Source organism: Primulina huaijiensis, chromosome 3, assembly GCF_012295235.1.
Source record: "Primulina huaijiensis isolate GDHJ02 chromosome 3, ASM1229523v2, whole genome shotgun sequence".
Taxonomy (NCBI): domain Eukaryota; kingdom Viridiplantae; phylum Streptophyta; class Magnoliopsida; order Lamiales; family Gesneriaceae; genus Primulina; species Primulina huaijiensis.
The window spans coordinates 26,318,635-26,333,797 of NC_133308.1; the positions used below are offsets into that span (position 1 = coordinate 26,318,635).

At 29.9% G+C, this 15,163-nt stretch overlaps 1 protein-coding gene across 1 annotated transcript; it reads right to left on the bottom strand.

Annotated features, from left to right (window-relative positions):
• Positions 1-7,659: 7,659 nt before the first annotated feature.
• On the bottom strand, positions 7,660-10,314 carry LOC140974139 (nicotinamidase 1). Its single transcript, XM_073437414.1, has 5 exons — positions 10,046-10,314; positions 9,441-9,624; positions 9,223-9,356; positions 8,807-8,992; positions 7,660-7,964 (listed from the first exon to the last, which is right to left on the bottom strand). Exons 1-5 carry the CDS (start codon positions 10,187-10,189, stop codon positions 7,884-7,886), a joined length of 729 nt encoding a protein of 242 aa, XP_073293515.1. The 5' UTR covers positions 10,190-10,314; the 3' UTR covers positions 7,660-7,883.
• Between the last annotated feature and the right edge of the window lie 4,849 nt (positions 10,315-15,163).

Sequence of the window (15,163 nt, forward strand, 5' to 3'; positions counted from 1 at the left end):
AGGAGCCATCTATTATATACAACAGTTAACCAACTACATAATTTTTTATTTTTATTTTTTGTGCTTAAAATCTGGGTATTCAAAATTTCTTATGCATGGTTGATTTCAAGATTTCAAATTTGGATAGTTTTCTTTTCTTTGTTCTTTATAAAAATCATTTTTTTTTTGTATTTATTATGTAAAAAAATGATGGGAACAAATGAACTTTCATTTTTTGTCATTTACTTTTATCAAATATAAGTTTTAATTTTATATCTTTCACTTTTATCGGTACTTTTAGTCATTCTTCATCGAAAATACAAATATGAAATTATATACATTAGATTCATATCATCACCATATTGATACAAAATCAACGTAACATAAGAAAAAAACTAGAATTGACAAAAATAAATAAATAAATAGTGTATCAGAACTGAAATTTGACAATATACATTATCAGAATTGTAATTTTTTTAAAAAATCTCTGAAAAAATAACAAAATATAAATACAATGTATAATCTAAAACTTTGTATCGGATGTCTGGCTGTAACAGATCGAATCAAACTGAATTTCAATAAAATCTTAATGCTAAAATAAGCATATTCAAACTCGAATACTTATATGGTTGTGGCTAGAACTAAATTTAATATTAGATATTAAATATTAAAAATGTATTTTTTTAATAGAAGACAATTGTATAGATTAAAATTTTCCATATATAAGTCCATATACAACTAAAATTACAAATTCAAGTTTTTTCCTAATAATATTTTATTGTCATGTTTTGTCATAAGTAAGATAATATAAAAGAGACAAAAAAAGATTTAAAAAATTAATAAAAAATTTACTCTTTTTTTTTTTTTTGGTGGGGGTTAGCCTAATTAGAGATATATTGATAGTTGGAAGGTATAAAAGGAAAATAAAGCTAACATCACTTTTCTACGTACAAATTACAATACCGAAGTTTGCATTTAATTCTCCAAAAAAGTATACAATACAAAAAGTAAAATGTCATTTTCACAAGTCAAATATTTAGAGTAATTTATTTATTTAATAATTTTTGTTGAACGTTGAAAATATATATGCTTTGTTTACGGAAAGTATGTGCTTGCAGTACGCATATAATATATTAATATCATAATATTTTTGAATTTTCTCCAAAGATTTTAATTACGATTATTTTTATTGTGCAGGGTATAAGATTTTAGGAATCATTACTTACTATAACATATATTAAATTATTTTTGTATAATATATTTCGTTTTAAAAATTCGTTTTATTTTTTCATATAAAAAATTATCAAAATTTATTATATTATGTATTTAAAAAATGACTTGTTACACTCGAGTTTTTAACACATTAATGTGTTAAACTTGTTTTATAAGATGCAAATGTGTTTTAGTTCTTGAATTAAAAAATTAATATTTTATTATTTTAAATAGTTTTTTATTCAACAAACATAATGACATAAAAAAGCATTATACTACATCAATGTATGCATCATATTTTTTGAATTAATATAATTAATTGTACATATATATTTGCAAAAAAAAAAATTTATACTAATTGTTTTTATTAATCCAATATTATTCATTATTGATGAATCGGATATAATTTACCATATAAGCATAAAAATAATATAATTAAAATTCTTGAAAAGTAAACGATATAATCATATTTTATTAAATGCTCTTATTATGTTTGTAATTTTAGATAATTATTAATTTATGATATTTAAAGACCATAGTTTTGTACATAGGTCTTTCAAAAAATTATTATTTATTAATTTATCGAAATTATTAATTTAGCACACTGGTCCAAGTCGGGACCAAGAAAAAATTTTATTTTATAAAAATTATTATATATAAAAAATTTAATGTACATTGTTCTAATGGAAATAAGGGAAGATCTAAGATCATGGGAGTCTAACTTCTCGTCAGCCCAAGAACCCCGATATAATTGTTTCTCAACTTTGAACTTCTATTCGTTTATAACTTATCGTTTTATCAAAACTAATAAAATACAACTTTAACCTTTAAAAAGATACGAGTCACGAGTGGATGCAATTTTCTCTTTACCTAGATAATCTTCCTCCTAAGAATTGGACTTTTTGCAATAAATAGAGACGAGGTTAAATTGATCTCACAATTATCAATAAATTTTAGATTTATGTTTTTCTCTCCACGTCTATATCTTTCTTTTGGGGAAAAAAAATCAAAAACCCTCCCCCTTTTTGTTAAAACATGTGATCCAAAGTGTAAGATCATGGGTTTTTTTTTTTTTTTTTTAAGTGAAATGAATATTATTTCTGGAGGGAAAACCTACTATGGAAAACATGGAGAAGAAACAATGGCTCTTCGTTTCCCTTCAAACATCGATATAGTAACCGAAACCATCAGCCTAAATTTAAGCAAGCAGCCAAAGAACGAAACAAAGAAGACGAACAACACTCTGGTTCAGCCCGCGAATCGGAATCAATGGATATTCATTCTTTTTTTATCCTTGCTACTCTAAACATCATCTTGCACCTATGAGGGATCCTAGCATTGAAACAAACTAGAAACATGGAAAATGCAGCCTTTTATCATGAGTATTTTTTTGGTCTTTCTTCTTCCTAAATTCGACCAAATGTATTACCTTTAATATTGTTAAAAAAAACAATAGAAATTAACATAGTAAAGTCATGCAATCAAATTTGTAAATGTCATTTTGAACCTGTTTGTATCAGATTAATTAAGCCACTTCGAAACTAATTTGATGATTGCGCGGATTTATGAAAATTCGAGAATGAAAACATCAGGTTGAAAACCATGAGAAATCGCATAGGTTGGAGACATAAAAAATTTGGATTAATATTTATCAGATGATGTTCTTATTTGACTCAAACTAATTCACCTTATTAGAATCGGTCCATAAGTATAGTTTTTCAGATCTACTCTGGCAAAAGAGTTTCATCGGTTCTTGTTCAAAAACCAGCTTGGCTTAAGTCTCGAAGAAGAACAGATTCAAACTTATCGAAAGAACAGACGACGTATCTATTTGGAAAGACGCCGAAGAAGACTTGTCGATCATTACAAAGCTGCTTCAGATTTATAGAGCATTAAATTTTTACGTGAAGAAAGAAAATGATAGATAAACAAATCTGTCCTGAACACTCATCCGTTCCAAGCTTCAAAGACCAAACTGGTCAGGAAGAACAAAAAACACAGAGGTCAAAGCTCGCAAAAATTCTCAGAAAATCTATAAAATGCTCAAATCACCTCATTTTTAAGGTACTTTATCTATTTGCAGCCAAATATACTCTCGTTCTTTTGAACTTTTATTATACAATTACTAACTTGAGCATCAAAGTGTGTTTGAAGCTATTTTATTTTTTAATCCAAGTCAACGTGTTTTTTTAAAAAAAATAACATCATTTAGTGTATTTGTTCAACACATATGGGAGGTTAATTTTTTTAAAAGACTGTGGTGTCTTTGTATGGCAACCAAGTAGCTATATCAACTTTAATTATATTTAGGGCTTACTTGTCCCAATTTTTGTGGTTAATTTTGACCATTTTAAAAAGGAAATTACTAAACAAATTACACTCTTGTATATTTACGTAGCAGAAAAATATTATGCATATAATGGAACAAAGAATTTCTTTGTCTATACATTTATAGCCTATATAGATACATAAATAGAAGAACGCAATTATTTGTTATATAAATAAAGCACATTTTAGTATTACAACAATGGGAGAATATAATACTCCATGGGTCCCAAATTCTCAATTATATAGAATTTTTTTTTATTTTTCGGTTGTCTCAAATATATAGTCCACATTTATATGTTTAATGTTTTTTTTTTGTGTTTTTTACTAATATATCTATTAACAAAGTTTTAGAAAACGTGTTACTATTTTTTGAATAAATTAAATAAAAGTAAAATAAGAAATTTATTTATAAATTTTTATTTTTTTTGGATTTTCTTAATTTATTAAAAAAACAACAAAATAAGAAATTTATTTGTAAATCTTTATGATTTTCTTAATCTATATAAAAAAACAACAACAAAATAAGAAATTAATTTATAACTTTTATTTTTTTATGATTTTCTTAATTTATATAAAAAAAACAACAAATCTAATATATTTGAGAGAAATGATTAATTCTGATTCTAAAATTCTACAAAAACAAAAAAAGGGTTTTTTTTATACGATCGTATATATCTTTATACATAAAACGTATCAACTATGTTTATATTTACAATAAAAATAATATTTTTTACATAAAAATTAATATTTTTTACAGATGAATAAAATAGATTATATATCTTTAAAATTTACTCGTGTGATCGATAATTTGTATTGCAGGTATTGGCGTGGTTACCAATAACACATGATTATTTACGCAACCTTGACTAAGTCAAAAGAAAGCACTGGCAAAGCGAATAACTAGCTAGGCTTATAATGAAAGAACCTATACAAGAATCTGCTGCCCCTCACTTATTTGTATGAAGAAAAAAATCATTGCATTCACCCTCTTAAATTATCTGACTCTATTTTGCAGCAAAATCATATAATTTTTACACTAAATATAAAATTAATTTAAAAAAATCTTTATTTATTTACTGATCATTAACATGTTTCCATGTCACTTGTATTTTCCATTAACCTAAAATAATGTAAAACAAAAATAAAAAATGTGCTATATTACAATAGCATTGCCATAGTATACACTACTGGCCGCAATGCTATTTTTTGGGATCATCTCTAATGCAAGGATGACATTCGATTCGAGTAAATTCCGATCTTATTTTGGTGGCGTGACAGTTTCTATGCCACGCTTTTCTTCTTATTTTGGTGGAACGTTTTTCTCGAACCGCTTCAATGAGACTTCTTAGAAAGGTGTTTTAATTTGACCCTCCTAAATTAACCTTCTAAAAACTTACTTTTTTGTAGTATATGTCATTGTCGCCACATCAATACCGTATCGGTGCTATTCGTAAAAATGACTAAAATTATAAAAAGATAAAAATAAATAAAGATAACACATTAAAGGAAGCTATTTAGAGATTGATGGATCTGTTCAACAACATAACAATGGTCAGAACCAAAAAATTTAATGTTTATTAATATCCCATTAATGTATATCAAACTTGCAGAATATTCAACGTACGGGTTTGATGATATATTTGGATGCTGATGCATGTTACATTGGTTTAAGATTTCTTTAATCAGGTTCCTTCGCGTCTTGCTTTCTTCGGCGTCGCAAGCTGAGATCGGCGAATAAATCGTCGGCTTCTGAGAGGAATTTCGAAGGGAGATGCAAGTTGTAATTATGGCTAGGGTTGCTGCATTGTTTAATTTGAGGAAAAATAGACTCAAACCGCACACTTTTCACAAGAAAAGTCCGTCAGTTCTCATCGATCGTCACAGATAACATGGACCTTTATTAGACCAAATGGAGAACCAGGATATCTGGGATGTCGAAGACTCATTTCTAGATATATTGTTTACATGTAAACATGCGGATACAAAAACTAACATAGATAGAAAAAAATAATTATATATGTTACAATGTAATAATTGTCATGTTACGAGATCGATTGATACATGATGTCTAGGTTGTTGTACGGTTGAAAAAATCAAATATACATTGTTATCATTAGCTATAATTGTTCATAAAACAGTTCTTGTACTAGTTTACTTTTAACTCAGGTTAAATTAATTTATAGAAATCTATATATTGACTTTCAAAAATATTTTTTCTATCAAGTATTCACCCTTTTAGAATAAAAAAATATTGATATGAGGAATATAAATGATTTTTAAACTTATGTTTGTATTATTTTAAAATTGATATTGAGATTAATTTTGGTATAATATAAATAAAATTATTAAATAAAAGATTCAAAAGCATAAACTAATGGCCTTCTTTAGTAACAAGTGTTAAAGAAAATTTTGGGGTACTCATAATTATTCTTAATTCATTCTTACCAAATCGACAAATCCACAAGTAATGCAATAAAAGCGGGATTTTTTTTATTAATTTAAAAACAATCATAAATTTCAAAATCAAATTTCAAAATAATGTTAGGTGGTGGAGTTCTGTAAAACTATCTCAAGACTGTGTCCTCCATCAATTGCAGCGGATGTCGCAGAATTTCCACCGTCTATTTTCATCGTTATCGGATGCTGGCAAATTTTTTTTTTTTTTTTTTTTTTTANGGCAATTTCATTTTTTCTTTTAGGACTTGAGAGTTATCCCTTATTTAATTTAATGAGACTTGATGTTACATGCCAAAAAATAGAGATGAAGTCAAGTTCACTAATTTGAAAGATAAATATTCTTAAAATATTAAANGAAATAATATTATTACTAGTAAAAAAAATATTCCAACTTTTTTAAATAGAAATAATAAAGTGATAGATTATTATTCCAAATATTATATTGTTTTTCACAAAAAATTCAAGAATTTTGCATATAGAAAATTAAGATATTTGAAAACTTTCTTATGCATAACTTTAAAACTATTCAATGTTGGGTGCAATAATCGTTCATACTGAGTAGATCAATTGAAACGTGATATTTGTGATATTGTTCGTTTAAAAAATTTGAGTTATACTTTATGGTAAAGCGGCAAGCACTCGGTCTTACAGTTGGTATCAGAGTCAAAGTTACGAATTCGATTATCATTGATTGGAACAAGTGCAATTATTGGAAGAAAGATCAAAACTTGACGTTAGTACTGATGTGCGATTTAAAATATTCTAGTTGCACCGTTACCACCAATTATAACTTTTGGTAAAGTGTCACGGTGCTTCAACAAAATCAGACCCAAGTGTTGCAACTTGATGGAGATGGCAAGTGAAGCCAAATTTATAGGGTTAACACTAGAAGGCCGAAGACCCAATTCGGGGTTAGAGAAGTTATTAATATTCAAATTCACTAGGTTGGAGGAAAGGAAGAGAAAAGATGACATTTTCTGTAATTTTCCTGGTCAATTTAGTTTTAAAATTATCGTATTTCGTAGAATCTATTTTCTAAGTAGAACATAATTCATCTTTGTTCGGTACTAAACCAAGAAAATTTATTTTGTTTGTAAGCTTGAGATGGGAACAACCGACAACTAGCATATCCATGGTTCTGGTCCCTTTTGGAAATAATTGATCGTATTTATAGCCACTGTCGTTCCTTTACTTGGAACTCTGGCGGGCACTCTCCGATCTCTCGGACTCCAATATGTTATGATAAAGAAGAAGAAGAAGAAGAAGATGTTGGGATTCATGATCTTAGAAGTTGGAACAAATCATTACTTTTGAGACATTCATTGTGAGAGACGATCTCTTCGGATCAAGTGGATTCACCATGTCCACTTATCGAGATGCAACGTTTGGACTTGGACTGTGAAACATTCTGACTCTCCTCTAATTAAGAGAGTTCTTTTGATTAGAGATGAAATTTTGGTAAAAGTTGGTTCTCACTCTCACGCGGCAGTCACTCTAGATTCTTTGTTCTTGAACGTCTACCCTGATTATCAGTATTTCAGACCTACCAGACGAAAAGTACCATGGGCTTCTGTTGTCTGGCGATCCTATATTTTGCCCAAGCATGCCTTCACGCTATAGTTACGTGCGCAGGGACGCCTTGCCACTCGGGACGCTATAGTTCTCAATTATCTAGAATGGAGCTAATCAAACCATACAAGAAAGATTATTAATACCATGTAAATTACAGGCATGAACTTGTTCACAACATGACACTATTTGACTTGATACACAACAAAAAAAAGTTTAAACAGAAAACTAAAATTAAAACAATAATCATAGAGACCTCATTCGAGCAACAAAATAAACATTATACAACAGGGAGGCTCCACATATGTAGCGGTTGTATTTACCAGTACATGATATCACTACATACCAAAGGAAACATCTGAAACAACCTTTGCACCTCTGCTTTTGGCTATGCAGAGTCCAACATGATGCATTATAGCCTATAATGATACATAAGAACAATAATAAGCATTCACCAGTAACAGTAATAAATCATTGGGAAAGAAGAGTATGCTGTTATGATATCGAGAATCGAGATTATATATGTTCAATATGTCGGGTGAATCAAAACATTACCCTCTGAAACTTGACTAAATGTGTTCATATAATATAAAGCACAATATATACCAAGTGTTCGTAATACCCCAACATGTGTATTGTGCTTCAATATATTCACAAAAAAAAGTATTTATCCTCAAGATTCATTGAGTCGATGGTTTAGTCACATCATACAATTAACATTTTACTTGTTTGATGAAACCAAACCAGGAGATAATCTTTGTTAGTGCATGCATAGAATGAGAAAATAAATCCAAAAAAGTGAAGATGAAATGCAGTAGATACCAACAAGAGATCAAAAACATCAATAGTCTTAAGCGAGGGACAACCTTGCTTTACCTAACTTAACATTGACACGCTCTACGTAAAATATATTATGTTTCTGCTGCCAAATAAACCTTTATAACTTACAAAACATTGTATTTTACCAACATGTATCTGATATCATGCCAGAATTGACTCAGATCTTGCTATTTTGCTATCTTGTGGGAATCCATAGTGATAGCCACATCTTATGACCTCCCATACAAGATATCACCAAATTAGTTCTTTCCTGGGTATCTTTTCCCCTAACATTTTGTTTGCCAAAGTTAAGAATCAACTAGACCATAGGAACTCGACCAGGTCATCAAGTGTATCAATGAACAATCAAATAATCGAAGATAAGAGAACCAGCCAGGATTAAATCACACTACTAATCTTCCACCCATTCAGAATGTCTCACCTGAGGGTGAGCTGTGGCAACTTTCATATTTCTGGCAACATGTGCTGGAAAATCAAAAGTGGCACAACCATGTGAATACACAATTACATCCTCCAGTGGGGAAAGCAGTCCATGGTTTCGAGCAGACAAAGCTGAGCAGACAAAATCAAGAACACAAATATCTGTGCAAATACCTACAACCAAAATCTTAAGAAAGAAAAGAGTTGTGAGAAATGGCACATGCCTCACTGAGATTAATATATCAAATAATCAAGTGATTAGAAATTCCTTTTGTAATGCCAATGGCCAATACAAAATGGTTATAACTATGGTAAATTTACAAGTCAAATCTTTCAAATATAACCACCACCAAAACTATCATATATCATTGTAACATATAGACATTGGATTTAGCCATGGGGTGTAGCAAGACTTACAGCTTTGATTTTATTGGCTTTCACCCAATCAACAAAGACATTGGAACCATCTTTTTCCAATGAACCGATAAATCCATCAATACAATCCTTGTTCCGGATTGTTACATTTGGTTGGTTTTCCAACCACTGCAATTCTGCAAACCATAAAAATAGATTGTTGAAAGGGGGGAAAAAACCCTCCCATGACATAGCAAGAAAAACATAGAAAATAATAGTACCGGGAACCAATTTCGCCTCCTCTGTTCCAGCTAGACAGTGAGGAGGATAAGGCGGCTCCGGAACATCTGGATGATGACTATCAAGCAAAGCATATACAGGCCATTTATTTTCACAGAACACCTTTGCAAGTTTCACAGATTCATCAACCATCTCAGAAATTTGTTTATTCGGTGCTGGAGGAGCCTGTACATATTAAGATTCAAATAGAAGAATCCCAAAATAAAGTTCATAGACAATCGTACGCAAGATCGTTAAACAAGATAAACATAAACGAAGGTTGTCCTTAAATTACACGAATGGTCCTCAACTTTAAATCCACTGTACTCCGCCGTAAATTTGACTCATAAAGTTTCATGACACACAACAATCAAGAACTTATAAGTTCGGCCCATAAAATTGAAAAACAAAAATTATTTAAATGCTGCTAAAAAAATCATTCTTGTTCTGAAATCATGGTTTGGAACTCCAAACAAAAAAAACAAAAAAAACAACCCGTCAACACAATAAAAAAGATGTGTTAAAAATGAAAACAAAATCACCAAAAAACATATACAAACAAAGATTGAACTTCAAGGGGAGTATGTGGGTTGAAAGGGATAGTTACCAGAGAGCCAGAACCGACGGTGCAGAAGCCATTAATGATGTCAACGAGTACCAAACCGGTCTTATTTTCACCGGAGAGACGAAAAGACTCCTGCTCCAGCGGAAGCTCAGATTTCAACAAATCAACTGCGTGCGAAGAAACCATGATTTGCTCCTTGTTAATTTCTTGACGCTACAACTACTGAAATTTTTTTTTTTTAACTCAACAGAAAGATTCCGACTTTGACTTTTAATTGGCACTTAGATCTTTTGCTTTAGTATATGATATGATAAAATATTCAGTATAATTAGCTGAATCATATGATATGGTTTTTTGTGGAAGATACTTCAAGATCGTGGCTTGTGGGGCCAACTTTGTTTGTCGTCCCCACGGAAAACTAGCACACCTCTGAAGAGTTGACTGAACACACTAATAATTTTTCAGAAAAATGCAAAATTAACGACACAAATGCCAAAATAAATCAACAAACAATGATATAGAAATACCAAACTCTTTTTTCATTTGTATGTTAAAAAAAGATCGATCAGAAACAAAATTCCAGACGAACAAAGTTTTATGTTTTAACAGAAAGAATAAAAGACAGAAGCTTTGATACAGATCAACAAAATTTATCAACTATTCAAGAAATTGAACAAACCATATAATCGAGCACACAAGAAGTCAAAGAAAACAAAATGACACAAATTTCTAATAATTCATAGGTAGAATTTAACAATTTCGACTAAACTAAATGGCGGAAGAATTGATGATTTCTTCTTGTAAAATCAAAGAAAAGTAAATATTATTTCATCGGTCATGAATGATCCAATACATTGAGATATATATAGAAGATGAAGCAAAACTCAAAGTTTTATGATGGAATATATAATTGAGATATGGAGAACTCAAAAAATAAAAATAAAAAACCATTTTTTCAACAGAATTCTTTACTTTCAATAAGAACACAATGAAGAAAGATTTGAATAAAAAGTAAGTAAGCCTTACCTTCCATGTCGTCGCACCCCTGTACAACTTGGGAAATCGGAATGTAGATTGAGAAAGCAAAACTTAAAATTGAGAACGTGTATGGTCCGCATTCCACTTAGGGCAGTGGAGCCTATTGTTCTAGTTTCATTAATATTTAGCGAGAAGGTTATAAATATTTACATAATTTGAAAAAAAATTTAATTGATTAAAAATAGAAAAAGTCGAAAAACATAGATCCGCAACGATCACGACAACCGTGAAATCGTCGTTGCATTCCTAAAACACCTTTAAAAAAAAACGACGCTATGGTTACACAACCATTTAAGACTAGAATTTTGTCGTGGCAGTTGTCGTTCCCGACCGCGAACAAACCATGTGTGTAACAATATTTGTGATGGAAGAGGTACCTCGATGTTGACAAGAATGAGAATAACAGCACTGGCTGCAACAGTGTACCACGTTTGGAATATGCAAAATAGAGTAATGTTTGACAAAGAAAAATTCGGCTGTCAAGATATCGTCATGAAGATTAAGATTCACACGTATCGGTCCATTCCTGAAGCAATTGAAGTAGCAAGCGAGTACGCGTGATTATTGTGGCATTTGATTTGTATTTTCGTATTATGATGTTTCTTGGTTTTTGATTTTCTTTGGGAATATCTAGTGTATTTGTAACATTAACTTTTTACCCATTTTAATGAAATCAGTTTCATTAAAAAAAAACAATATTTGTGATGGAATTTGATGGGATTTATTAGAATTCGAATCCAAGAGAGTCTCAACTTCCTGAACAATAGGAACATTCTGATGGAATTTATGTTCAACATAATAGATTGAAAATCAACGATGATGATGATACAAAAAAATTTTATCTACTTAAGATTCCGTTTGGTGAAAAAAAATTACTCATGATTATTGGTTGATACAAGACGATCCGAGTAGAACTTTCTGGTTGAGAATGGACCGAGCTGAATCATGCGCAGATGAACAAAAGTTAGAGGACGTCAAAAGTTTTTCCGGTGTAGCTACTCCGATACTTAAGTCGGCCTGGATAGTGAACTTAAATGTGCAAGAATATATTAGTGCTTGTGTAAGCAATGAGTTAATCAATTAAATTGTAGATACCACATTATACTTATAGAGCAGAGACTAGATACTTTATATGGAAAAAAAACTCTAGCAATACAATTTTTCATATGGAAATAACTCTGGCATGGCAAGTTTCGTAAAATACCAGATTTGATCTGATTTTAACTTATATTTGATAATTTATACATTTGAATGACCTATCCCCTTATCACGAATGATTTAATTCAAGAGTTTTATGTGGAAAAAACTTCACACACCACTACACTGACTTGAATTCGGGTTGGTGTACCTTCAGTTTGACTGCTCGGACAGTGTCCTTTCGAAGGGTTCTTTCTGAGCACGAGGTAGCTCAGATTCTATTTGGGCCTTTACTCAGGCTCCGTCGGATTAGACTTTTGCCCATAATCTTATTGAGAGGGCTCGAGTATCCGATGACTCGAGTCAAGCACACTATGGTCAAATACAATTTATGGGGGGTTTCAAACGGGATGCTGGTCATGGCTAGAGGTGGGAAAAAATATCGAATTTTCGGTATACCGAGATTATCATACCGGAAAAATTCTGAATTTACCGAATTTTTCGGTATACCAAAAATTTCGGTATGGTACGGTAAGAATACCGAATTTTTCAGTATAGTGACGGTATGCAATTTGAAAATTTCGGTATATACCGAAATACCAAAAAAATATACAAAAATTTTAAAATATATAATATTTTAAAACAATAAATGTATAAAAATGTAAGGTTTTTTCGGTATATACCGATACCGTGCCAAAATCTCGGTATACCGTACAATTTCGGTATAATTGGTATGCTAGTTATATGTACCAAAATTTTCAGTACAGTATCGACATGAATTTTCTTATACCGTAATTTTCGGTACGGTATATGGTATAAGATTTTCGGTACAGTACAGTGCGGTATATTAACCCTAGTCATGACCTGCATAAGTTTGAAACATGAATATGGAAGAAGCAAGTGCAAAGAAACTGGATAATACATTTGAGACCATGACTGATGCTATTTTTTGCTTGTGTGAGAGCTTTCATGCAAAACCAGAACATTTCTAGAACGTTCAAAGAGTAGTGGATACGTGAGGAGTTAGATAACTGCTTTGTATTACGCGCCTATCCTTTAAAAAATATCATGTAAACCGAGTCTTCAAATTGTCAGTGTCACCACTATAAATTATGCATTTTATTCATATTATTTTTTGTCAAAATTATAATTGACATGCTCTAACTATCACACCAGTAAAATTAAAATTGAAGTAGCCAAAAAGTCTGTTCAAAAACGAAGACGAGTTACTCAAATCAATATGTAATGAGTTGATCCGTTTATATTTATAAAGAAAAATAATATATTTGACATAAAAAGTAATATTTTTTATTAACCAGGTCGGGTTGAAATAATTCTTTGAAAAAAATTTATTACTAATCGTAAACAACCCGTTAAATTTTTAGTAGTTTATGATGTTTTGAGGAAATTATCAATAATCCTATCTCTGAAAGCAAAAAATAAAATAAAATCATGTCATATAAATTTTAGAATATATATTTCTTTGCGACAATGACCAATAAGCATTCATGTAAAAATCCCAGAAAATTAATTGGCCAAAATTTGAAATCCGACGAGTCCTCCAGCTTCCCCTAATGCAAACCTTTTCTATAAATCTTTTTAATCCTAAAATGACGGCCGGCCCATGAGAGTAGGTCTCTTGTGAGACGGTCTCACGAATATTTATCTGTGAAAAGGATCAACCCTACCGATATTGACAATAAAAAGTAATATTATTAGCATAAAAAGTAATATTTTTTTATGGATTATCCAAATAAAATATCCGTCTCACAAAATACGATCCGTGACCGTCTCACACAAGTTTTTGACAGTCCATGGTTAATTCAACTTCTATATAATAGTTAGGGTTGTACAATAATGAGTCTAGAGTTGAGTACTCTTCTAGAAATTTGAGTTATTAAATAATTATTATAAAAATTGTGGGTCTTATTCGATGTACTGTGGATAATGTTGGATCTTTATTTTTACTAAATAAATAAAAAAAAAATAGATTTTACGAAGATTTCATGTGCATCAAACGCCTCGTGACAAAAATTATTAAAAGCAAACAAAAAAAGGGCAAATAATCGTATCTAATGAAAGATATTGTCCATTATATATATATATTCTCAAATTATTATTTTCCAAAAAAAGAAAATAAATAAAGATAGAAAATAATGGAGACTCCCTTAATTTCAATCAAAATTGCCACTAGTTTTTTTTTTTTTATCTTCCACACCAAAACTATGTTTTTATTATAATAATAAATTATTTATCTTACAAATATCTAAAAATAATAAAATATAGTTGAAAATGGTGCATAAATAAATAGTAAATAAAAATAATATTGATATGTGCATATCGTAAAATACAGGAAAAAAATTTGTGGCCTGAATTTTTTTACTTGTTATTATTTTTTTTATGAAATAGTTAGATTACATAAATTTGTGGTCAAGAAATATTATTGCCCATACCACACTTTATTAATTATTATACACGTGGCTACAAGTTGTGTTGACGTGGCCGAAAAGTGCAAAACAACAAGTTGCCCCAAACGGTGCTGTGCAACATTCGCAATGAAAATAAAAAAAAAAATTTGTAGAATTTATATGATATATAAAAATTATTTAATCAGAATTTAAATTCTATATTATTTGTGCTATATATGATGGGGGACCAAGGATGATTTATTATATTGTTACTAAAAATTTTAATTTAATTTTATGTGGGTCCAATTTATCCATGATTTATTATTTTTAATTAGGTTATATAAAATTATTTTTGAGAAATAATTTGATAAATACGTCGCACCTCGTTATCAGATTTTACGTGCTGTGTTTTTATTTGATTTCTCCATTAAATAAAATAGATTTGTGAAACAAGACATGTGCATCTTACTTATTGACAAATATGATATAGTTATATTATATTGACAACTATCTATAATATAGTTTGATTTTGAGTTTTATATATATATATATATATATATATATATATACACCAAAA